Source organism: Leopardus geoffroyi, chromosome E1 (assembly GCF_018350155.1).
Source record: "Leopardus geoffroyi isolate Oge1 chromosome E1, O.geoffroyi_Oge1_pat1.0, whole genome shotgun sequence".
Lineage (NCBI taxonomy): Eukaryota > Metazoa > Chordata > Mammalia > Carnivora > Felidae > Leopardus > Leopardus geoffroyi.
Window position 1 is genome coordinate 47,870,696 of NC_059330.1, and position 26,393 is coordinate 47,897,088.

Sequence of the window (26,393 nt, forward strand, 5' to 3'; positions counted from 1 at the left end):
TCATGAAAGTCTAGACGTCAGGTACTGTGAGTACAAGGTTGTTTTTCTTTTTCAAAACTGTCTATTCCAGGTCCTTTGCATTTTCCACATGCATTTTACAATCAGCTTGTCCGTTTCTACAAAAAATCCTGCTGAGATTTTGATTGGGATTGTGTTGAATCTACAGGCCGATGTGGGGAGGATTGACAACAATATTGAGTCTTCTGTTATATGAACAGGATATTTCTTTTTGTTTTAAGGACACACTTCAAAAAAATTGTTTTTAATGTTTGTTTAGTTTTTGAGAGAGAAAGAAAGAAATCCCAAGCAGGTTCCATGCTGTCAGCACAGAGCCCTGTGCGGGGCTTGAACTCATGAACTCTGAGATCATGACCTGAGCTGAAACCAAGAGTTGCAGGCTCAACCGACTGAGCCACCCAGACACCCTATTTCTCAGTTTCTCTTACTTAGTTTTATGATTTTCCTCCTCAGTAGTGCATGCCACACATTCTGATGTATTTTTGTTTCATTCAGTTGAGTACACTTTTTTTTTTTTTTTAAAGTTTATTTACTTATGTTTCTGTGAGAGAGAGAGAAAGAGAGCCAGGGAGGGGCAAAGAGAGGGAGAGAGAATCCTAAGCCGGCTTCATGCTGTCAGTGCAGAGCCCAGTGCAGGCCTCGAACCCACAAACTGTGGTCATGATCTGAGCTGAAGCCAAGAGTCAAACACTTAACCGACTGGGCCACCTAGGCACCCCTTAAGTACACTTGCTAATTTCACTTGAAATTGGATCCACGGAATATTTAAAAAGGTGAGTTTTAGTTTCCAGTTATTGAGGATTTTCTAAGAATTTTTATGTTGTGGATTTCTACTTTGCTTCCATTGTGCCAAGAAACCGTATTTTGTATGACTCAAACTCTTTCCTTTTGAACTTCCTGGGATTTGTTTTACAGTCCAGGATATGGTGTATCTTTGTGAATGTTCCATGTGCACTTGAGAAGAATGGAGTACTCTGTAAATGTTACTTAGGGCAAGTTGATTGATAGAATTGTTCACGTGTACTATATTCTTGCCGATTTTCTGTCTTCTTGAAATATGTATTGGGAGGAGAATATTGAAATCTCCAAGTACAATTGGTATTTGTCTATTTTTCCTTTAAATTTTGCTTGGTTAATTTTGAAGTTCTCTTATTAGGAGTATAAACATTTAGGATTATGTGCTTTTGATTAATTAACTCTGCTGTCTTTTTTTGAATGACATTCTTTATCCCTGGTAGTATAGTCTTTGCTCAGAGGTCTACTTTGTTAATATCTAATGTAACCACTTTAACTGTATTTTGACTAGTGGTAGCATGGTATATCTGTTTTGACCTTTTTCTTTCCTTTTTGATCTATTACTTTTAATCTTTTTGTGTCTTTATATTTATTTATTAAAAAAAATTTTTTTTTTAATGTTTATTTTTGAGGTGGGGGTAGGGAGAGGGGTAGATAGAGAGGGAGACACAGAATCCAAAGCAGGCTCCAGGCTCCAAGCTGTCAGCACAGAGCCCGATGTGGGGCATAAACTTTTGAACTGTGAGATGATGACCCAAGATGAAGTTGGATGCTTAACCAACTGAGCCACCCAGGTTCCTTGATTTGTATCTTTATATTTAAAGTGCATTTCTTTCTAAATTTTTGTTTGTTTACTTGAGAGAAAGAGAGAAGGAGGGAGGGAGGAAGGGGGAGGGGTAGAGAGAGAGATGTATACACAGCATCCAAAGCGGGCTCCAGGCCCTGAGCTGTCAGCACAGAGCTTGACGCAGGGCTCGAACCCATGAACCGTGAGATCACGACCTGAACTGAAGTCAGACACTCAACCGACTGAGCCACCCAGGCGACCCTAAAGCACATTTCCTTTAGATGACATATGGTTGGCTCTTGATTTTTTTTTTAAGTTTATTTATTTTGAGAGAGCCAGTGGGGGGCGTGGGAGGCAGAGAGAAAGAGAGAGAGAGGGAGGGAGGGAGGGAGGGAGGGAGGGAGGGAGGGAGGGAGGGAGAGAAAGAGAGAATATATCCTAAGCAGGCTCTGTGCTGCCAGCATGGAGCTCGACGTGGGGCTCGATCCCACAAACTGTGAGATCATGACCTGAGCCAAAATCAAGAGTTGGATGGAAATCAAGAGTCAAATGAGCCACCCAGGCACCCCTTGATGTTTTTTTTTAATCCAGTGTGACAATCTCTGCCTTTTCATTGAGGTGTTTAGAGCATTTATAATTAATTATATAAATTAGGCTTGATTTTATCATCTTGCTATCTATTTTGAATTTGTCCAATCTTCTTTTGTTTTCCCTTGCCTTTTTTTCCTGTCTTCTTTTGGATTCGTTGAATATTTTTTATGATTCCAGTTTATCTCCTTTTTTGATTATTAGCTATAACTCTTTATTATTTTAGTGTTTGCTTTAGAGTTTATAGTATATATCTTTATCACAGACTCCTTTCCAATTTATATTTTACCATTTCATGTACAAAGAACCTTACAGTATTTCAATTTATCCTCTTCTGGCCTTTATGATATTATTGCCATACATATTACTTTTACATATAAGGCCAAACATTGGTATTATTTACACAACCAAATAATTTTTTAAAGAGGTTTAGGGGCATCTGGATGGCTCTGTCAGTTAAGCGTCTGACACTTGATTTCAGTTCAGGTCATGATCTCATGGTTTTGTGAGTTTGAGCCCTGTATGGGCTCTTCACTGACTTCATGGAACCTGCTTGTGATTCTCCCTCTTTTTCTGCCCCTCCCCTGCTCGCACTCTGTCTCTTTCAAAATAAATAAATAAAAAAGAGTTTTAAATAATAAGAAAAATAATTTTTTGATCTATCCATGTAGGTAGCATTTCTGGTAGTCTTTCTTTCTGTATATTCATGTTTCCATCTGATACAATTTTCCTTCTGCCTGAAGAAGTTCTAACATTCCTCATAGTGTAGATCTACTGGTGATGAATTATTTCAGCATCTGTATGCCTGAATATAGTTTTGTTTCACTTTCATTTTTTTTTTAATTTTTTTTTTTCTTTTTTCAACTTTTTATTTATTTTTTTGGGACAGAGAGAGACAGAGCATGAACGGGGGGAGGGGCAGAGAGAGAGGGAGACACAGAATCGGAAACAGGCTCCAGGCTCTGAGCCATCAGCCCAGAGCCTGACACGGGGCTCGAACTCACAGACCGCGAGATCGTGACCTGGCTGAAGTCGGACGCTTAACCGACTGCGCCACCCAGGCGCCCCTCACTTTCATATTTGAAAGAAGATATTTTTGCAAGGTATAGAATTCAAGGTTGACAATTTTTATCTTTAAGCATTTTAATGATGTTACTCTCCTGTTTTCTTGCTTGCATTATTTCTAGTGAGAAATCTGATGTCATCCTGTCTTTGTTTTTTCTATATGTGATGTGCCTTTTTCCTCCCGTCTGACTGCTTTTATGAGTTTCTTTTATGCTGGTTTTAGTAGATTGATTATGCTGTTCCTTGGTGTAGTTGTCTTCATGCCTCTGGTGTTTGAAGTTTGTTGAGCTTCTTGGATCTGTGTGGTTTTATAGTTTTCATCAAGTTTGGAAACTTTTGACCTTTATTTCTTAAGATATTTTTATGTCTTGCCTCTCCTCTCTTCAGGAATTCCAACAACCCAAATATTAGGCTGATTTAATTTTCCCCACAGTTGATGGATGCACTTCCTTTTTTAAATTCTTTTGTTCTTTTTGCATTTCATTTTGTGTAATTTGTATTGCTATGCCTCCAATTCATTAAGTTTTCATACTGCAGTGTCTAATCTGTTCTACCTAGTGTATTTTTCATCTTCAGACATTGTAGTTTTCATTTCTTGAAGTTTAGTAGTAAGGCTATTTTGGCATGAGAATTCATTTTACAGAGAGAGTTCCAGTGGCTTTCCTAAAAGAGTGTTTTCAAACAAGAACCCAAATCAAGGATTTTTTTCAAGGAATTTAAAATATCCAGCAGTTAATTCTTATAGATTAAAATCCTTTCACATGTGTGAAATAGCATCTTTTACTTCTGTTATAATTGTGATTTTTAAAAACACTTTAATTTTGTTTCCTTTGCTATTCCTCATTCACTTACATTTAGTTTGCTATCTATTACTTTTAAGGAGTATAAGTACACCCCTTTCAGAATATTTTTATTCAGTTTAGATTTCTTTATTAATTTGGATTGATATATTATTTGCATTTTTGCTTAATTATGTTTGTAAATGGCCAAAACATTGAGCCTTTATAAGTAGTAAGAATTTCAGTACCTTTTCTGTGACTGGTTTAGGAAAAACGAGGCTACAAATTCCTGGAGAATGGGCAATTATCTTTGAAATTATTTCACGTTTTAAGGTTATTCCTTTATTAATCTTTTTTACTGATAATGAGGTTTGCTTTAATTATAAATTTTCTTTCTTGCAGGGAAACTACAACCCTCAAACTTTAGTAAAAACAAAATCCCAGCAGTAATATTAATTGATACAATAGATGAAAAATGTTCAAATTATTCTGCTCTGTCTAATAATGGTTAGTCATTGGAAATGTAACATCCATTGGAGACAATTTATAAGAATTTAAAAATATTTTCTTAGGTAAAAGTGATACAAATAATCCTGGACCTGAAATTAGTAAGATTCGAACACCAGAGAAAAAGCCTATGGAATCCAAACAGGTATGCTGCTTACATGTAGTGAATGCATTGTCCTAATGGATTTTAGTCTGATTGATCACCTTGGAATGTTGATGTTTTAAAGAAAATTTTCTCTTTTTATGTATATCTTTTATGCTTATTGTTTCATGGGGACCTGTTGGGTCGTGTTATCCTCTCTCCCTTCACCTTTTCTTTGGCTATTGTTTGCTTTATCCATATACTTTTCTCAAATTGTTGGTCAGTGATAGACTTGAATTTAGAATCTTTGTATGATAAAGTAGTAAGTGAGACACATTTATAGACGTGTCATTGAAAATCATCTCAAAATGGAAAGAACTGTTCTCGTGAATAAGGAAGACTTAAACTTCCTTATGTCGCTCACCTTGTTCTCTCATCACATCTACTGTATAAGTCCTTAACTTTTTTTTAATATCGAAGTGTAGTTGACACACAATGTTACATTAATTTCAGGTATACAACCTAGTGATTCAATGAGTCTGTCTGTTCTATGCTTATCACAGTGCGGTTACTATCTTCCACCATACAAGGCTATTACAATACCATTGACTGTATTCTCTGTGCTGTGACTTTTATCCCCATGATTTATTCATTTCGTAACTAATGCGGAACTCTTAACTCACCCGTTCACCTCCTTTATTTGCTTGTGTGGTTGTGGACCAGTTAGGGAAAATCAAATCATTGGTTGAATTAGTGCCAGTGGAAATTAATATTTTCTAATCTCAGGGAACCCAGGGGGCTCATCTGCCTTTCGTTACATGTACCTAGCTCCCTTTGCCCGATTTCTCAGCAGTTCTTCTCGTGCCTGATACCTTCCACCTATAGGTATCCTTATGATCAGGAGATGACCTTGCTTTAGAGTTGCCACATCAGGATTTCACCCTGTTAACTTAAGACCTTAGACTTACCCCTTTCCCCTTTAACAACCCTGTTTTCTTATTACCACATAAGAGTCTGGTAGAAGAGAAGGAGTTTCCTTTGAGACTGCTTTCTCCTCTTCTGGTCACCTCATAGGCCTAGTCCGTTCTCCTCAGTCATCTTTAAATTCTTTAAATTCTTTCCAGCTGCTAGTTCTTCCTTCTCAGCCAGTAAATAAATTGACCAATCGACCGTTTTTTTTTAAAAGACACTTTCTTTTTAACCCCCATCTCCTTTATAGTTTCCCCAAGTTCACCTTTCCACCTCACCTCTTATTTGGCCCTGAACCAACGCAGCCTCGTATTCGACTTTGACATTCACTGAAAACCGTTGCACTTCAAGTGAGCAGATTTTACGAACACACTTCAGTTGTAGTCTGACTTGTCTTTTCTCTGGTATTTGGCTCTATTTTCTACTTCATTTTTCTTGACCATCTTGTTCTTCTGGTTTCTTTGCCCCACATTTCTACTTTTCACAACCCTGTCTAACGTGACCTGCCTCTTTTGTGAGTTCGTGTCCCCCCCCTTCCCATCTGTCCCTTGTCCTAATGTTGGGGTTTCCCAGGGTTCTGTCACTGTCCTACACCTCTCAGCATTCTATGATTTCTTAGTACAAACTAGGTCAGTTCCATCGTTTTAAATCTCTGCTGCATGATAATGACTTCCAAATCTGTATTCCCAACCTCAGCTTGCTTTAAGCAACTGTTCTCTGTACTCAGTGACTTATGTTCCATAAGCAGCTCTGACTCACGGTTTCTACAACTGAAAGGACTTACTACCAACTGGAGGAGTGCAAATGAGGCCGCCAGTGGAACTTCCTGATTGAGTCTGGAGGGAGCTGCAGTGCAAATAGGAGTTCTGTGTGTTTGGAAAGGGGTGCGAGAGGGAACAAATGGCACGCGACGATGCCGTGGCAGCCCGTGCAGTCACAGGCAGCACAGGACAAAACGTCCACAAGAGCCTTGGGTGCTATGGGAGCAACCGAAGCTGAGATAGTGAAGCATCTCTCGAGTTGTTTTTAAATTTCTCTTTTGTTCTTTCCCTGTCCAGGAACTAGGCAACCTAATAGACACATTTCATTTCTTTCCACTCTGATGCTTTGTCCTGGGGCCTCGCGGAAAACCATTTCCTGGCTGTCCTTGATTCAGTGCCTCAGTATGAAGAGGAGAGTGACGTGGGATGATCTCATTCTGATAATAGTATTCTCCGGCTCCCTCTATCCTGCTTAGCTCACTGTAGTGTCCAAGAGTAGCACTGTATTGATTAGGCTCCTATGACTGGCCTAGCTTCCTGTCCATGTCAAAGTCAGAAGTGAAGGAGGCAGCTTATCCACAAACAACCTTGGCATCTAATCACGGCCTCCCTCATGCGATCTGTGTGTGAATATCAACAGTGTCTTATGGAAAAAAGTATATCCCAGCTGAATGTGACCTCAGTCTCAAAAAGATGAAGATTCCTGGGGGACCATGTTTGTTTATAACGAGCCTTTATCAGGTTCTGAAACTTTTATTTTGCAGATGAAGTCGAATGATTTAGACAGTTAACGACAACTCTTTATTGAAGACCGCCCATATTTGTAATGCTGTTTTGGGTAACAGGTTCTGGGACATTTGAAGAGCAGGCATTGCAGCTGCTGGGAGACTGGGATGGAGGTGTCATTCTTCTCATTCATTTTATAGACGATTTATAAACGCCCAGTAATCTTAGGGACATTACTGGCCAAATTCAAGTGGCAATCCATTTAAACTGGTGATTAGAGGTGAAAAGGCACTTGAGGCCCGATTGGTACATTGCAAACAAACATTGTTGCAACAGCTTGGTCGCCAGGAGTCCCACGGCTTCAATTCAGGAACAGGCTGTTTGTTCTGGGTTCTTAAGAGTGGTCGGTTCTGTGTTTAGCTTGAGAGCCTTTGGTGAGGCGAGTACTTTGCAGTACTCCGTGACTATTTCCACATTGAAACTTAACAGGAGATTGATGTACCGAAGCAGCTTATTGAGTGTTTTGACAGAGAGGGGAAAGAAAAATAGCTTCTTTCCACTTTGTATTTCATTTTTCACATTGTCACCATTTGTGAGCAAACATAGGTTGCAGAAGGATGACAGCACCCCATAGCTTACAAATCTTCGGTAGCTTACCACAGTTTACAGGATTAAAAATGTTTATACTCAGTATTGAATCATCCTGGGTCTTGTATAATTGGGTTCTCGCAGTTTTATCTGATGTCAAGAAGGGGAAAACGAACATATAAACAAGTGATGTTGTAGCTATATGTACACAGAACTTCTCCTGCTCCTCAAATCTGCCTTACTCTTTCTCCTCTCCCCACCTGTCTTGTTAGGCTGTTACGTTTACTTAGAATGTCCTTCCCTCACTGGAAAATTCCAGATCTTTGTGCCAGACTCAATTCAAATGTCCTAGCCTCTGTGAAGCCACCTTTAATTTTGTCAGGCACTAGGACCTTCTATCACATCCTTTTACAGCACCTAATTTTATGTTTCCTTGTTTGTGTCTTCTGCTGGACTCGAAGCCTCCTCTAAGCAGACCTTTTATGCAAAAGGTCAGAGGTCAGATGGTAAATCATCAGGCTTAATGGGCCATATGGTTTGTGTTGGAGTTTCTCAACTCTGCCTCTGTGGTCAGAAAGCAGCCGTAGATAATACGTAAACGAATGAGGGTGGCTGTATTCCAGGAAAACTATTTGTCAAAGTTTGGTGGGCTGGAAATGGCCTGGGAACCGTAGTTTGCCAGCCCTTGCTGTAAGCTCTTGAGGGTACAGACTCAGTCTTCTTACTGTCCTTTAATCTCCGGCACTACCCTTGGTAGGTTCTCAGTAAATGTTTGTTGAGAGAAGAAATATCAATACCTAATGGCAAAAATTGACAACGAAACTGGTTATACAAAGGTGATAAAGTATTTGTCCACTTCAAAGTTGTTTAAATTGAGACAAGTATTTTTAAATTAATATAGATATGTTTGAAGAAAGAGATGTATAAAAACAATAAAATTGGTAGGAAAGGACACATTATAATGATTTATATCAGAAGGAAATAAATGGTTATCTTTCTGAGGAAGAACGTGTGAAATTAAAAATCATGCTTTTAAAGGAATTAAAGTGGATGTGTTATTAAAATGGCAATATGTCTTCTTATGACTCAAATATAATACGGGTTTTTCTGTTTCATCTTTCCTGGTCTAAAAAATGTTTATTCCCTCATTTGATTGTCAGAAAGTGATTGGGCACATAGCATTGGCTATTACTGATAAGAATGTATCATATCCTTCAGATGTGCTAGGGGTGGGAGAAGGTGGAGAGCCACAGGACCCAGATCGTCCGCAGTTAAGAAAGACTTCTTATTTTTTTCTAGATTGATTTGGAATCAAATCCACAGAACAGAAGTCCTGAGTCGCGTCCTGGTGTTGTTTATCCCAATACCAAATTTCATCGCAAAGATAATCTCAACCCGAGACATATAAATCTTCCTCTCCCTGCTCCCCACGCACAGTATGCAATCCCCAATCGTCATTTTCATCCCCTTCCCCAGCTACCAAGACCACCATTTCCAATTCCGCAGCAGCACGCCTTGTTAAATCAGCAGCAGAATAATTTGCCTGAACAACCAAATCAGTTGCCGCCCCAACCAAATCAGGTAGTCCCGCCACAGAATCCGTTGAATCAGCTGACTCAGCAGCCACCTCCTCAACTTTCCCCTGCCTATCAGGCAGGGCCCAACAGCGCTTTCTTTAATAGTGCGGTCTCTCACCGGCCCCAGTCCCCTCCTGCAGAGGCTGTGATTCCTGAGCAGCAGCCCCCTCCCATGCTGCAGGAAGGCCACAGCCCTCTTCGGGCCATCGCACAGCCCGGCCCCCTCCTTCCTTCCCATCTGAATAACTTCACTGATGAGACTCCCCCGGGATTGCCAATCGGGGAGGCTTTAGGTAAGTTCTCCTGTCACTGCTGGGTGTGACAAATTCAGAGATTATTTCCTTAGATCGACATGTACTGTGCAGTGTTCTTTTGGGTCAGGATCGATTCATTTCTTCAAGTGATGGCAGCAGACATCAGTCACTTAGTGTAACAGTCAGAATCTTGTTCCAAATGCTCTGTAATATTAAGCGTCCCGTTGGTGCCACTTTACACGATGACGTAGGAACAGTCATCAGCACCGTTACCGTAACTTTAGTTACTGGCAAATTTAGAAGACATTTGCCTTCTCCAAAACCCAAAGCGTAGGCATTTCTTTGTTTTTGTGAAGAGAATCTGGTTGCAGAGACTCTTGAAAGAGTTAACTTGAAACCCCAGATGCGTGAAAACGGAATCTTTTCCCACATATTTTGCAGATCGTATGCATGGGAGTGTAGCTCTGGAAACACTGAGGCAGCAGCAGGTGCGGCTCCAGCAGTGGAATGAGCATCACGCCTATCTCAGTCAGGGCAGTATTCCGTACCCTCACCACCATCCTCATCCTCACCTCCAGCATCTTCCTCAGCCGCCAGTGAGAGCAGACTGGAAGCTCCCCAGCAGCGCGGAGGACGAAGCAGAAGCTGCAGACTCCAGGTATTTCTGCGGAATACGAAGAGCCTCGCACCGGGACCGCTCCCCTTCCCCCCCGCAGCCTTCTCTCTTGGATACCGCCCTCTTAGCCTCAAGTTGCGGTATTGTCCCAAAGAAATTGGATGCTGGCCTTCTAGGCACGTGCTACACGGTGCTAGGGTTGACTCTACAATCTAGAGAATCCATTTAGAAGTAACTTGAGAAGATGCTAGAGAGAATCCACCTAGAAGTACACATCTGGGTGGGGACTGTGTTGGGGATTGAAAATTAATGTGGCCCCATGCTTTGTGGCTCTCCTGAAAAAGAAATGTACCATCACTGTGAGCACCTTTTTGTACTAAGTAGTAATGCAAGAAATAAATGAATACAGAAGTAAATTAGGTGGAAAGTTAAAGTTTATAAATTTATCATCAGTTTATTTTCCTAGCCGCACAGAATTCTATCTGCTTTGAACTACGGACCTTGATGCAGGTTCAGTCCTCCTTCTAAACTTGTTTTTATGGCCAGTGTCATGTGGATGCAACGAAGTGTTTCCTAATCCCTCTGAATAAAAGGTCCACCATTATGGTGACCTTTTTAAAAAAAAATTTTTTTTTTTTTTTTTTAAACGTTTATCTACTTTTTGAGAGAGAGATTGACAGAGTGTGAGCAGGGGAGGGGCAGAGAGAGAGAGGAAGACACAGAATCTGAAGCAGGCTCCAGGCTCCAGGCTCCGAGCTGTCAGCACGGAGCCTGACACGGAGCTCGAACCCACGAACTGTGAGATCACCACCTGAGCTGAAGTCGGATGCTTAACCGACTGAGCCACCAGGCCCTCCCCGGGGGGGGGAGGGGGGGTGACCTTTTATAACTGCCAGTTATCGAAGACATGTAGAGACAGGACAGTTGGTTTTAATGCCAAGGGAAAAGAAAGAAATCAGATACTTGGGGCATATTTAGTGTCTTCGATTCCACATCTGTTGAGTGTTAATGCTCACCTTTGAGATGAATTAACGGGAGTTCTAATGAAGTATTCTCATTTTTGTCTGTAAAAATTAACCCATGTAGTTGACTAAGCTCCCCTCGATGTGATGGAGCTTTTCCTTTGTTTTCTTGTCCTCATATTTCATCGTCTTTATGTAGGTTTCAAGACTTAATCAGAGAACTGTCTAATCGTGATCAAAGTGAAACACGGGAACTGGCTGAAATGCCACCACCTCAATCAAGACTTTTGCAATATAGACAAGTTCAGAGCAGGAGCCCGCCAGCAGCCCCGCCTCCCCCGTCCAGCACAGACCACAGTGGCCACTTTTCTAACTTTAATGACAGTAGCAGAGACATCGAAGTAGCCAACAACCCAGCATTTCCGCAGCGCCTGCCGCCCCAGCTCTTCAGCTCACCGTTCTCATTGCCATCCGAACACCTTGCCCCTCCTCCCTTGAAATACCTGGCGCCTGATGGAGCGTGGACTTTTGCTAACTTACAACAGAGTCACCTAATGGGGCCGGGTTTTCCCTACGGCCTACCTCCCTTGCCTCACAGACCACCGCAAAACCCTTTTGTACAAATACAGAATCATCAACACGCTATTGGTCAAGAGCCATTTCACCCACTGTCATCTCGAACAGTATCTTCTTCTTCGCTCCCTAGCTTAGAAGAGGTAAATGTCTTTCTTTTCCTTTTTTTGCTTTTGGGATTAAATTTTTGTGGAAAATGCTAGTATTTATTGATTTGATGAGAGCGGTGGACAGATCTTGGTGAATTTAGTAGTCATTAAAGATAATCTTTTCCTGGAATGTACTTTTAATTTCCCCTCTTATGTGCTATTTCAGGCTTTGTAGAATGTCCGTTATTGTTGAAACATGCCCTTAGAGTCTGTTACTGCTGTTTCGGAACATTTCACACCTGACTGACCTGAGGAGGCCCTTCCTTCAAGCAGCTTTGTTCTGTCTAATCTGGGGAAATGGTTTCCAGTGATTCATCTTTTCACTTACGTTACGTGTGTCAGTTATGAATTTGTTAATTAAGCTTTCCAGAGATGATGGCTTTTGCAGCCAGCGGTGAATTCCTAGCGCTGTGCTGTCTCTTGTCACCCTTCCTGGTGCTTTCGTGGGTGGGGGCGGTTGACCCGTGGCAGTGCTTGCTCCCGGGTGTCACTGGGCTGTGCGTGTAGTACAGGATTGACTCTGCAGTGCTGAACATTTTATGGCAAACTGGGTTTTTGTCTTAAGATACTTGGGTATCTCCAAGAAGAATCTCTGCGGACCTTCACTGATACGAAAATCTTAGTAATTCCGGGTTATGAAACTTACAAAATGGTACCATTGGTGTAGACTATAAAAACGTTGTCTAGCTGTTCTCTTTAAGCTTGTGGGGATTAAAGGTAAGAATTTATAAAGCTGGTTGTGGTCATTATCAGTCACAGATGTCTTTTTATTAAAACAGGATAAACATTTCCTATTTTAATATCTGAAAACATATTTTTTTTGACAATAGCTTCATTTTGGCAGTTCCTCACTGATTTTCTTTTAATTTTTTTTAATGTTTATTTATTTATTTATTTATTTTTTTTTTTAATTTTTTTTTTTTCAACGTTTATTTATTTTTGGGACAGAGAGAGACAGAGCATGAACGGGGGAGGGGCAGAGAGAGAGGGAGACACAGAATCGGAAACAGGCTCCAGGCTCTGAGCCATCAGCCCAGAGCCCGACACGGGGCTCGAACTCACGGGCCACGAGATCGTGACCTGGCTGAAGTCGGACGCTTAACCGACTGCGCCACCCAGGCGCCCTTAATGTTTATTTTTGAGAGAGAGACAGAGACAGAGCCAGAGCGGGAGCAGGGGAGGGGCAGAGAGAGAGGGAGACACAGAATCCGAAGCAGGCTCCAGGCTCCGAGCTGTCAGCACAGAGCCTGACGCAGGGCTCAAACTCAGGAACCGCGAGATCATGACCTGAGCCGAAGTCGGACGCTCAACCAACTGAGCCACCCAGGCACCCCATCCTTGGTGACTTCTAAGGGCTTTGAAATTAATTCAGATGTTTTGCCAGTTTTCTGCTGTATATGCTGATTATAAAGTCCAGTTTCATAGGCATGGTTCTATATCTTATTTGTAGAGTTTTGGGCGTAATTTGTTCAGATCGTTCCAGTATACATTGATTGGCTTCTCTCATATAATTATTGTGATGAAAACAACTTAATTGCTATCTCAGGTTCCTAATATAAATTATAAGCATAAGATGAATTGGTATCTGTATATATGTATTGTGAGGATCTAGAAATTTGGAACCATACCTTTAAAGAATTGACACATATCTGACATTATTTCAAAATGTAATGGAAAGGCTAACAACTGTGCAGTAATGTTATTTTCAGTTACATGATGTTTTATGTACTTACGTATGTATTTCTCTTTTTTTTTTTTAAGTTTATTTTGGAAGAGAGAGAGAGTGGAGAAGGGTCAGAAAGAGAGGGAGGGAGAGAATCCCAAGCAGGCTCCGTGCTGTCAGCACAGAGCTGGATGTGGGGCTCAAACTCAACGAACCCTGAGATATGACCTGAGCTGAAGTTGGATGCTTAACCGACTGAGCCACCCAGGCACCCCTGTATTTATTTCTGATAAAATTCATATAACAAAAAATTCTCTTTTAATCATTTTAAACTACAATTTAGTAGATTCTAACATATGTACAATATCATGTAACCATCCCCACTCTCCAGTTCCAGCACATTGTTGTCACCCTAAGAGACCCCCCCCCCCCCCCATAACCATTAAGTAGTTGCTCCCTACTCGCCTCATGCCTCCAGTTTCTAGTAACTACTAATCTACTTTCTGCCTCCGTGGAGACATTTCATATAAATGGAATCATACTGAATGTGGCCTGGCTTCTTTCTGTTAGTGTAATGTTTTCGAAATGCATGCACTTTGTAGCATGTGTCAGTATTTCATTCCTTTTTATGGCTGAGTAATATTCCATTGTATGGCTATGCCACAATTTGTTGATTTCTTCCTCAACTGGTGGACATTTGGGTTGTGTCCTTTTATTTTGCTGTTATGAATAATTCTGCCAAACAAGTTTTCGCGTGAAAGCATATTTTTTGTTCTCTTGGTTAGTTATGTACCTGGCATTCCTGGCTCATTCTAGTAACTCTGGGTTTGACTTTTTGAGGAGCTGCTAAACTGTTTACCCCAGTGCCTTGTACTATTTTACATTCCCAGTACTGTTGTATGAGGGTTCCAATATCTCCTTTGTTAAAAAAATATATATATATAGCCATTTAGTGGGTATATAGTGGCATCTCTTTGTAGTTTTGCCACGCATTTCTCTAATGACTAACGATGTTGAGCATCGCTTCATGTGGTTATTGGCCATTTGTGTATCTTCTTTGGAGAAATGTCCATTCAGATCCTTTGCCTAGTTTGAAACATGGTTGGTTACCTTTTTGTTGTGGAGCTGTAAGAGTTTTTAAATATATTCTGGGGGCCCTTGGGTGGCTCAGTCAGTTAAGCATCCAGCTCTTCATTTCAGCTCAGGTCATGATCTCACAGTTCATGGGATTGAGCCCTGGGTCAGGCTCTACACTGACAGGGTAGGGCCTGCTTGGGATTCTCTCTTTCCCTCTCTCTCTGCCCCTCCCCCACTTGTGCCCTCTCTATCTCTCTCTCTCTCAAAATAAATAAACTTTAAAAAAGTGTTTACATATATTCTGGATACTAGATTCCTATCACATATATGATTTGCCATATTTTCTCCTTCTGTGTTTTTTTACTTTAATAGTATCTTTGATGCATGAAATTGGAATTTCAATTTAATTTGGAAAAAGTCCGATTTTTCTGTTCTTTGTTGTTGTTGTTCCTGTTACTGTGCTTTTGATGTCCTACCTAAGAAACTGTTGTCTAATCCAAAGTCATGGAGATTTATATCTACTTATCCTAGTTTAAGAGGTTTAGTTTTTACATTGAGTTCTTTGATCCATTTTGAGTTAATTTTTGTGTATTATATGCAGCGATGTCAAATTCATTATTTTGCATGTGGTTATCCAGTTTTCTCAGTACCATTTGTTGAAAAGACTTCTTTCTCCATTGAATGGTCTTGGCAACCTTGTCAAAAATCAATTGACCATAGATGTATGGGATTACTTGTAGGCTTTCAATTCTATTCATTACGGTCTATGTCTCTACCACACTGTCTTGTATACACTGTATCTTTGTAGTGAGTTTTGTACTTTGTTTTTCTTTTTCAAGATTGTTTTGGCTCCTCTAGGTCTCTGAATTTCCATATGAAATTTAGGGATCAGTTTGTCAATTTCTGCAAAAAAAAAAAAAAAAAAGTCAGCTGGGATTTTAAAAGGGACTGCTTTAAATCAGTAGATTAATTTGGGTATTGTTAAGTATTGTTATCTTAACAGTATTAAGCCCTATGGCCCTGAACATGGGATATCTTTCTTTTTGTGTAGGTCCTTTGAAATTTTTCTTCAACAGCATTTTGTAGTTTTCCAGGTATAAGTCTCACACTTCTTTTGTTGAATTTGTCCTGAAGGTATTTTATTCTTTTTCCTGCTGTTGTAAATGGAATTGTTTTCTTAATTCATTTTTGGATTGTTTATTAATAGTGTGTAGAAATACAATTAGTAATATAGTGATTATATATCTGCAAGTTTACTGAACTCTTAATTGGCTCTAATAGATTTTTTGTGGATACCTTGCGGTTTTTTATATAGAAGAAAATGCCATCTACAAATATATTTTTGTTCCTCCTTTCCAATCTGGATGCCTTTTAAAATCTTTGTGTGTGTGTGTGTGTGTGTGTGTGTGTGTGTGTGTGTGTGTGTGTGTTTATTTTTTGAGAGAAAGGGCGGGGGTGGGGGGAGAGAAGGAGGGAAGAAGCTGGGGAGAGGTGGCAGGGGAGGGGTGGGGGGGGGGTAGAAATCCCAAGCAGGCTCTGCACTGTCAGTGCAGAGCCCAGTGTTGGGCTTGAACTCACAAACTGCGAGATCGTGACCCAAGCTGAAGCCAAGAGTCGCTCAACCGACAGAGCCACCCAGGTGCCCCTGGATACCTTTTATTTCTTTTTCTTGCCTAATTGCCCTCGCCAGAACCCCTAGTATGACGTTTAAGGTGAATATTTGGCAAATTAGAGAAAAGTAAGTGTATCTAGGGTGAGTTTTTAAAATTTCCTTGTTTTTGATTTCTAATTCCATTCTATTGTGGTTAGAGAGTATACTTTGTATAATTTTAATCTGTTAAAATTTACTCAGATTTGTTTTGCCGCCTAACATTGGTCTTTTCTGGAGAATGTTTCAAGTGCACTGGAGAAGAATGAATACTTTGTTCTTGTTGGGTGGCGTGTTAGGTCTATTTGGTTTATATGTTGTTCAAATTTTTGGTTTCCTTTAGATCTCTGTCTAGCTTTTATATCCCTTAGTGAAGGTAGGGTATTGAATGAAATCTCTCAACTATTAATGTTGAATCTTCTGACTCTGCAGTTTATGCTTCATGTACTTTGGGGCTTTGCTGTTAGGTTTATGTATGTTTATAATTGTTATATCTTCTTGACAGATTGACCTTTTACCATTATATAATGTTCTTTTTCTCTCATAACAGTTGTTGTCTTCAAGTATTTTTTTTCTTTTCCCTGATCTTTGTGCAGCCACCACAGCTCTCTCTTCACTATGGTTTGCATGGAATCTCTTTTCTCATCCTTTTGCTTTTTTATTTTGTTGTCATTTGTTTTTTTAAAAAAAATTTTTTTTTCAACGTTTATTTATTTTTGGGACAGAGAGAGACAGAGCATGAATGGGGGAGGGTCAGAGAGAGAGAGAGGGAGACACAGAATCGGAAACAGGCTCCAGGCTCTGAGCCATCATGAGCCATCAGCCCAGAGCCTGACGCGGGGCTCGAACTCATGGACCGCGAGATCGTGACCTGGCTGAAGTCGGACGCTTAACCGACTGCGCCACCCAGGCGCCCCTGTTGTCATTTGTTTAGTGACCTTTCTGATCAGCTAAAAAATAATTTTATTTATTTATTTATTTTTTTTAATTTATTTTTTTTTTCAACGTTTATTTATTTTTGGGACAGAGAGAGACAGAGCATGAACGGGGGAGGGGCAGAGAGAGAGGGAGACACAGAATCGGAAACAGGCTCCAGGCTCTGAGCCATCAGCCCAGAGCCCGACGCGGGGCTCGAACTCAGGACCGCGAGATCGTGACCTGGCTGAAGTCGGACGCTCAACCGACTGCGCCACCCAGGCGCCCCAAAAATAATTTTAAACTAATTGTAAAATGCTGAATTAATTTTTTAAAGTCTGTGGTTGTGATGTGTCACCTCTGAAGTCTTTATGTTGTTAGCTTAATGGTCAGCTAATCATTGTATGGAGATTTCCTAAAACGCCTGGGACTAAAACCACGGCCCAGTTTTTTCAGAGGCTCAGTTTTTGTGCTTTTGGGCCCCCCCTCCGTGCTCAGCCAGGCAGTTGACATCTCTGCCTTAGCCCTCACCTCCTGCTGCCGCACAACTTCCGCATCAGCCCGCAGTGGCTCCTCAAAGCCCTTATTTCGCAAAGCATCTCATTTCTCAGCCTTGCCTCCAAAGCTTTTGGTTAGTCTGCTGTTTGGTTCAGGTAGCAGTGACTAAAAAACATTTGCCTTCGAATGCTTTTGATACGGCCTTATTATTACTGGTTAAGTTCTGAATTAGACAAGACAAGACAGGTGTTTTTGTTTGTTTTTGAGCCACTCTTCCTGGGACTACCAGACAGGTCACAACAAATACTTACAGTTCTTTGAGAACGGGGCCTGTTCTGCTCCCTCTGGTGCTGGTGCTGGAAATGCAGGGTCCTGTCTTCACTGAGCCACCGAGCCCCAGAGAGGAGGGTGTTGGGACTAGAGTAAGTTAAAATACTGCAGAGCTCACTATCCTTGCTGAATTTTCCCTCTTTTTCTTGATGATATGCTCCCCTGGTTGCTGTAGGCGTTAGTCTCCCGAATTTCAAGAAAGCTGATGGTGACAGTTTTTGGCAGTATTTTCATTGCGTTTGTGGAGCGATGGACTCCACCGTCTTTACTGGTACCTCTCGTGATGTTTTTGATTTAACCTGCCACATGAGTTCATAACATGTGGACAGACCAGTGTGCCGAAGGTTTTACCAGCTTCTGTGAAGAGTTATACTTTACTAAATAGTTCCAAATAGTGATTCATGTCCTTTAAATATCCCTAGGTCTTGGAATTTAAATTCTTTGCACCTTCAAGCTCTTAATGTTTGACAGTACTGTTAAGCTGTGTGTTAAGTGCCCTCGATTGTCAGTGGGTCCTTAGGATGAAATTACTCTTGCAGAAACTTTTAGTCACCTTTATCTCGATGCACGAGATTCACTAAGGATGACTGTCTTTGTGACACGGAAAAAATACCTCGACAAGGAAAATCTTGTTTTTACCGCATTGCAGGTTTGACATTTTCAGTGCATTGGGATAATAGTGTTTGTGCATTATGTGGTACAAAATGATTTTTATATGAATCATCTCATAGAATGAATAGTTTGTGTTTGCCGTTTCTTTCCAGCCTTTTAAAATAGTTTCTTTAACATTAACAATACAGAAAAATGTCTTGTTTCCTTCCGTACTATGAATTCTTTTATTGTGAGAAACCTTGGTAGATTAATCTTATGTGAGGTGAAAACATCTAGGTGTTAGCTCAACAGTTAACTTGAACAGAGATGGTTTTTCATATTGTTTCATTAGTGTTTTTTTTTTTTATAATTTTGGTTTCCTTTTGACAAATGAAGTACACCGTCAGCATGGAAAATGTAGCAGTTAGAGAAATTATTTCTAATTTCACGATACCAAGATAGCTACTGCAACACTTGGCTCTTCATAGCGTTCATAGAGATGAACATGTGGTTTTATAGCATTCTTAAATAGGAACATTTGGTTGATTACTTGTTGGGAAAACTTGAAACCGTTCCCCACCCCGCCCCGAATTGCTGTGCTCAGTTATATCACCCCATCAAACCTTTCTTTCCACCAGTCACGGCGCCTAAATGGGATCTTGATCCTATTCTGTAACATTTTTTGCTACTTAACATGTTCAGAGTATTCTCATTTAGCTGTTTAAGGCGTAAGTCCATGGGTTTTCCTTACCCTACCTTAAATGTAGCAAAAGCCCTGGCCCTCAGCTGCTGGGATGAGGCCGGGGCACTGTGGTCTGGCCGTGGTGCCAGCACCCTCCTTCCACTTCTAGTTCTTTTTGATGACGGGGCAAGGAGGGGAGCTGATGGCACAGGTGGCATCCTTGCCCTGGGCCACATTACGGACCGTTCCTGATTGGAAATAGATCGACCAGTTGCTCCAATTGGATTTTAAATTTCAGGGTGAGCTTGGGATTCTGATGTAATTTTTCTCTAAATATTTAGCCAGTTGTCTTCACACTCACTAAATTATTGCATTATCACCATACAGAATAGTAGCTTTCTTACGAAAATGCTAAATTCTTTATAGCAGCACTGACTCATACTTGCATTCCAACGACTGCTTCGGGAGTGGGGAGCGAGGAAGCGTGAAGGGAAACAGTAGAAGTTAATTCTTGGCCTCAGAGCTTCCGAGGGCTCAGTTTCTGGTAATTTTGGCATGATTCGCAATTTTTCACGGGTAATTTTTTCTGTATGAGATTTTCCACTTTGTATGACAACTTTATAATTTAACTTCTGAGTGAGATGCTGTTCTTTGGTGTAAACTTGGATCTGTTTCCAGACTTTCTATTTTTCTCCTCCTCTGTCTGTATAGCTGCTGTACCAGAATTGCACTGTTTTAATTTTTGAGGCCTTTGTAGTATTCTAATTTGATAGTATAAAGTCTTCCTTACTGCTTTTTTTCTCCTTGTAGAGGTTGAGGGAAAAAGTCATTGGGTTTTTCTACTATAAGTTTAGAATACCTTTGTGAACTCTTCCCCCTCCCACACCGTCCCCCACTCCCAAAGAAAAGCCTTTCTTGTTTGTTTGTTTTTTTAATTACATCAAACATATACCTTAAATTGGGAGAAACTTTGTCTTTACCAATATATTAAACCTCTCATTTAGGAACTGGTACGATCTTTTATTGGTGCAAATATTTTAATTCTTCCCCCCCACCCCCGCCTCTCTCCCTCCCTTCCTTTTTTATTGTCTGAATGTCCCTCTGTAAAATTCTGTAGCAGCTTTATTACTGGTTAAATTTCCTCTTACGTTGATTTTTCCCTTGTTTTTTTCTGTTATGAATGGGGCCTTCTTTTCCCATTACATTTTCCAGTTATTTTATCTTGAGAGACAAATCCTCATTCTTCTGAAGTGGGCATAGTTTTACCACGTTAAAAACGTGACCATAGAACCAGCAATTCTGACACTAGTTAGTACAGAACAAAGCCTTTGCCATTTAAGATGTATTTCACCGTAAAACAGTTTGATTAAAAGTGCTTATGAGTAATGCACGGCAAATTCTTTTTTAAAAGCTCCACTGGAAAAGCCTCAGAATTTGAAGCTGCACGTTCTTGTGTCGCAGCGGTGGTGTTGTGGCGATGGCCTTCCAGGGGGAGTGGGTGCCCGTAAGTCACTCATCTTGAGGGGCTTTCAGCAAAGCGGCACTTGCTGACGGCATCTTAGAGATGCCTCTGTGGTGAATCTGCTTTGAAATAGGTCTTACGTGTTGGTTTTTGAACAAAGACACTTTGGACTCATCTGTTAGTTTTCATTTTTCCCTTCAAAGGACTCTAGTTTTGAAGTTAGTTGGTAGTTTTGATTTGAGTCTTGTCTAATTACCCCACGCCCCCAAGTTCCCTTCTTGGATGCAAAGTATTGTACGAGTGTAACTTGAAGAGTATATTCTTGGCTGCTTGACATGTTCTGCCTGTCCTACTTTAGAAGAGGGTGAGGATAGCTTGTGACTTACGTTGTTCAGCCAGGTGGTCTTTGCAGAGGGATGGTTGATGTATGGTATCTAATAAACCATCTGATGCACATAACGGAGATCGTGATCAACAGATTAATAAATTGCACCTCCGGAGGGTTCATGCTCAAAGTGTCAAAGCTAATCATTTAAATGAGGTGTTCTATTTTAATGAAAATTTCTGGCACCATAGTTAATGAGACTTGGAATTTCTAGTAGAGCATTTAGCTCTTCCTTAGTGATTAGATTTGATAGTATAATTATAAATAGAGCCCTAATTAACTTAGTTTCTGACCTTTCCCCCAGTTACTTATTTATACGTATACATGTAAAATGGCTTGGTAACCTCATACATCAGAGGCATACTTTATAAGACAACGGTAATGGTAAGCAGATGATGAATTTTTTACTTACACTGACAACCCATCTTTAACAAATACAGATTTATATATGAACTTAGTCAATTAGTTTTTCCTGAAATGGCTTTTGAAATTTTAGTATTCTATTTTGATATTTAGAAAGACAGCCCTTGATTTCTTGGAAAATGAGCGTATGTTTAGCAACATAATGAATATTTATAAACACACAAACATGCGTGGAGTCGATACTGAACCTAGAAGTAAGGATCTCTCACAGAGTAAAATGAGCTGTTAAGCAATAAATAATGAAATGATTTTAGACCCGGGGACTCCAAAATGAAACTGGAGAGTCAAACACTGATGGGCTGCTGTCTAAAAGTAAAGGGACAATCTGATTGGCAGGAGACAGATGTGGAAGGAACAGTCTCTTCGTGAAAGAAAGTGAGAACTGTGTAAAATAACAGGAAACAAAACATGGTCAGGAAACAAGGGAAGAAAAGTATAGTTGATACTTTTAAACAGCTTAGGAGTCCATAGTGCTGAAGTATAGGTAGAAATACAAAGGGCATTCTCTGTTGGAAATAGCTTTCTTTTGCATAGAGGGATCTTCTGAAATTTATTACCTTCTGAAATTTATAGTTGCAGGCCCTTGTCTTTCAGTGTAAATTTCATAGAAATTTCCCTCTGTGGGAAGAAAAAATCTGAAATTTAAACTCATTGTCTGAAACGCATTTTATTGTAGTCAGTTAGCATGCTGTATAGGTTTTGAATTTAGATGACTTAAATAGGTTTGTATCATATTTGAATTATTTTAGCAGATACAGCAAATTGTTGATGATTGTTAAAGTTGTTAATGGATTATATTTGGATATTTTATTTTATTTTATTTTTTTTTAGCATTAACTTAAAATTTTTTACTACTTTATTGAAATTAATATTTAAATTGTACAATAGATATCCATGAAAACATAACCATTATCTACACACTGGACATTTCTACTACCCCCATATATTTCTCTGTATTGCTATTCGCACTTTCCCTCTACTCCCTTCCCATATTGGGATATTTTAATAAAAAAGAGTTTAAATATATTCTCATTGACAAAGACTTTGATTTATTGAAGCCTCTTTTAAAAAACCGAGAACTTTGGAGGTAGTCGAGGCCTTGAAGATCATTTATTCTCACTCCTCCTTTTTAAAGGAGCCTGAGGCACCAGGATGTTGAGAGACTTGCAGCTTAACACAGTTTTACTAATCAAAGTGGAGCTGAGACTCCGGACTCCCAGCCCTACGCTGTTTCACACTGCTCAGCTCTTTATGCCTCAAGTAAGGTTTCTTCCTGCAAACCAAGAAGTGATGGCAGTTGACGTGAATAGATATGGGGGTGGAGATTGGGGGAAACCAAATTATATTCCTGGGACCAAAGAGGTCTTCAGATGTATAAAGTTTTCCTTTTTGGCGGGGAGGCTGGGGGGTTGATGGTTCATTTTAGAATTCTTCATTCTTAAAAGCTGTCTAGTTCCAGCTGCTAAATGTTCGACTGTTCAAATGATTAATTTAGAGATCTCAGGTACCAGAAAATTAACTATAAGGAATGTACTTCATTTCTCAATGTTCTTTAAAAATAAAACAAAGATTCTCTGGCACTACCTGTGTTTTAAAGCTGGGAAATTTATTTAATTATGATAATTATGATTCTTCAGAGAGAATGCAAATAGTTAGGAGCTGAGGGCAAACTTCCGTGTAATATTTCTTTCCTACCCAAACTGACATTTTCTCATTGTAAGAGGCTTTGTGGTCTCTAATGGAGCTGGGCTGTTTCACATTCAAGAAGAGTAAACGAGAGCCAGATAGATTCAGGGTAGCTCAAAATGTCACAGCAGTGAATCTGACATTTCTCTCTTAGATATAATACTGCATTCATTCTAGTATCTCCTCTATTACCTTGTGTTTGGATGTAGGAAAATAATATTGCTCGGTGGGAAAAATACTATTTGCAAATTGCAAGTGCCCCTGCCTATGAGCTGCTTCAAATGGTATTTTTCTTTATTTAGAACTAAATTGATTTTAATACACTGTGCTACAAAGTCACATTCATTTCAGTATACCCTTCTTTTAAGAAAAACAGTAACAAAACCCAGAAATAAATGTACCACGGTTTTGGAAATTAAGGCCAATTCTTATTTACCTATCATTATGATTGAATCTTTTGAACCTAATGTGACGTTAAAGTCATCTTTAAAGTTCTGCCTACGATCATGCATTTTATTTTAAAAATAATTGAAATGAGATAAAATATTGTTTCTTATTTCCACTAGCCACATTTCATTTGGACAGCGAAGGTACAGAACATCTCCATCATCACAGAAAGATCTTTGAGGTAGCATTTCTCTAGAGAAAGACTCCTACCCTTTAGCTCTTTGAAATTGTCTTACATTATTTCTTTGATTCTGTTCTACCATCTCTCTTCTGTGTTTCTCTCTTCCTAAAGCTTTTGTTGATAAGTTGTTAGACCTCCTGGATTCTCCAAATCTTTTTTGGTCCTGTCAGATTTTGATATCTTTGTGTATTTTCCTACTTTCTGAAAGATTTTTTTTTTTTATTTTGCCTACAAACCCTTCTGTTGCATTTTAGATTTGAGGCCACATATACTTAATTTCCAAGAGTTCTTTATTCTCAAATTTTTCCTTTTTCATAACTGATTATTTTTATTTTTATAAATGTAACACCCCCCCCCCCCCCCAAGGAAACCAGTTGAGGGTTTGATCTAATAGGTTTAGTATTTCTGTAGGAACTAAAACAATGTTTTAAATTTTTAAAAATATTTTTAAAACATCATTGTTACCCCCCCCTTCCTGTTTGTTTACCTGTGACCAACTTTTATGGTGGAGATTCTTTTTAAATGCCTAGTAACCTTCAGTTATCTGTATCACTAAAAAGCAACTGGGGAGTTTTGTATGTATCCCAGGACTTACTGCCTGGCAGGCTTTTTCCCTGGGGACCTTTTAATGCTTGAATTCCTCTGGTTGTTGGGGGGAATACAGGGAGAGACCAGCTGTTCCCTGCATAGACTTTCATTTAACCCCCCAATTTTATCGCTTCACTTGCCATTGTGGCTGGTGTTGCTGAGGCTTGAGCCTCAGGGCTCAGTCTGCAGGGCTGATTGGTTCCCATCTTAGTTGGTCCTGCAACTCCGTCCTTCTTCCACAGACACCATTCCTCCATTGAGTCTCTCCATATATTCCAGAAATGTGTCCTTTATTGATGACCAGTCATCAGTCTTGATTGTTGTAGTACTTTTATATTCACTTATTATTATGATTTCTGAGGGGTCTCGGGCCAGTTTCCACCACTAACTGGACATCATGCCTTTTAAAAAAATACTGTTTTGTAAGTTATCAAGTACTTTTCTATAGCTTACATCACACGAACCCATAGACATTGTTGCAAACTACAGCGTATCCCTCACATTTTTCCTGGCTTGCTAATATTGATTGTTTTCTTCCTTTAAATGTTCATTTATTTATTTTGAGAGAGAGCATGTGTCCCCAAGTAAGGGGGGGAGGGGAGAGAGAGAATATGAGAGAGAATCCCAAGCAGGCTCCGCACCGCCAGCACAGAGCCCAAACTCACGAGCTGTGAGATCATGACCTGAGCCGAAACCAAGAGTCCCATGCTGAACCGACTGAGCTACCCAGGCGTCCCAATATTGATTGTTTTCAGGGATACTGAAACAGGGATACTCCTCTCCTCCCTCTTTTCTAGTTTCTTTCTTTCTGGGTTACTCTGTACTCTCTATGAAACTAATAGCACATTGCTTTAAACAAAAGATGATAACCTTATGAGGAGCTAATTTGAAGTAAGTAGTGCCTAAGTAAGAGTGCGAAGTCCAGAATTTCTTCCTCAAATCTTGAGAAAATTAAATAGAAAATACGGTATTCAACTTTCAACATTTTAATTCTTTTGTTAAATATGTATTGACTGTCAAAGACCCTGAATTTGTAGTTTAAAAACCTACCAAAGAAGAATTCTTCAGGCCCAGATAGCTTACTATTTGAATTCCCCCAAACATGTTAAAGAAGAAATACCACCAATTTACACAGTCTTCTCCAGAGAATGGAAGAGAAGGAAATACTTATATATGGCCAGCATTACTTTGATACCAGAACTAGACAAATCCAGTACATATAGGGAAGAACTACAGATATATACATATATACAAATATATATATATGTAACTTAAATTTTTTTTATTTTTGAGAGAGACAGACAGACCGAGCACAAGCAGGAGAGGAGCAGAGAGAGAGGGAGACACAGAATCCAAAGCAGGCTCCAGACTCTGAGCTGTCAGCACAGAGCCCGATGTGGGGCTTGAACCCATGACCCACAAGATCTTGACCTGGGCTGAAGTCACCGAAGTCAGACACTCAACAGACTGAGCCACCCAGGCATCACTTTAGACTTATATTTGTGAACACTGATGCAGATATCCTCAACGAAACTTAAGTGTATTGAATTCAGTATATAAAAAAGAATAATACAGGGAAACCTGGGTGGCCCAGTCCATTAAACATCTGACTTCGGCTTAGGTCATGATATAGTGGTCTGTGAGTTTAAGCCCCGCGTTGGGCTCTGTGCTGACAGCACAGAGCCTGGAGCCTGCTTCAGATTCTGTGTCTCCCTCTCTGACCCTCCCCTGCTCACACTCTGTATCTCTCTCTTTCTCAAAAATAAACATTAAAAAAATTTTTTTTAATAAAAAAATAAAAATAAAAAAGAATAATACAGTATGACCATTTCAGGGCTTATTCCCAGAATGCAAAACTGGTTCAGTATTTGAAAATAAATAAGTATAATCCACCATACTGTGTAAAGCGAAAAATCACATGATTATATCAAGAGATGCATGCCCCCCCACCCCCCCCCCCCCCCCCGAAAAAAACCCAGAAAGCCACATACATTTGATGTCCATGATGCATAAAAGCTCTT

General features: G+C 39.9%; 1 protein-coding gene across 7 annotated transcripts in view; it reads left to right on the forward strand.

Annotated features, from left to right (window-relative positions):
* The window catches only part of HELZ (helicase with zinc finger), a 163,994-nt gene that overhangs the window by 118,895 nt on the left and 18,706 nt on the right, over positions 1-26,393 (forward strand). For all 7 annotated transcript variants that reach the window (XM_045489482.1, XM_045489478.1, XM_045489479.1 and 4 more), the window contains 4 exons: positions 4,605-4,684; positions 8,965-9,535; positions 9,938-10,154; positions 11,274-11,790. In XM_045489482.1, coding sequence (XP_045345438.1) covers positions 4,605-4,684; positions 8,965-9,535; positions 9,938-10,154; positions 11,274-11,790 — 1,385 coding nt within the window. The remainder of the gene's footprint in view (positions 1-4,604; positions 4,685-8,964; positions 9,536-9,937; positions 10,155-11,273; positions 11,791-26,393) is intronic.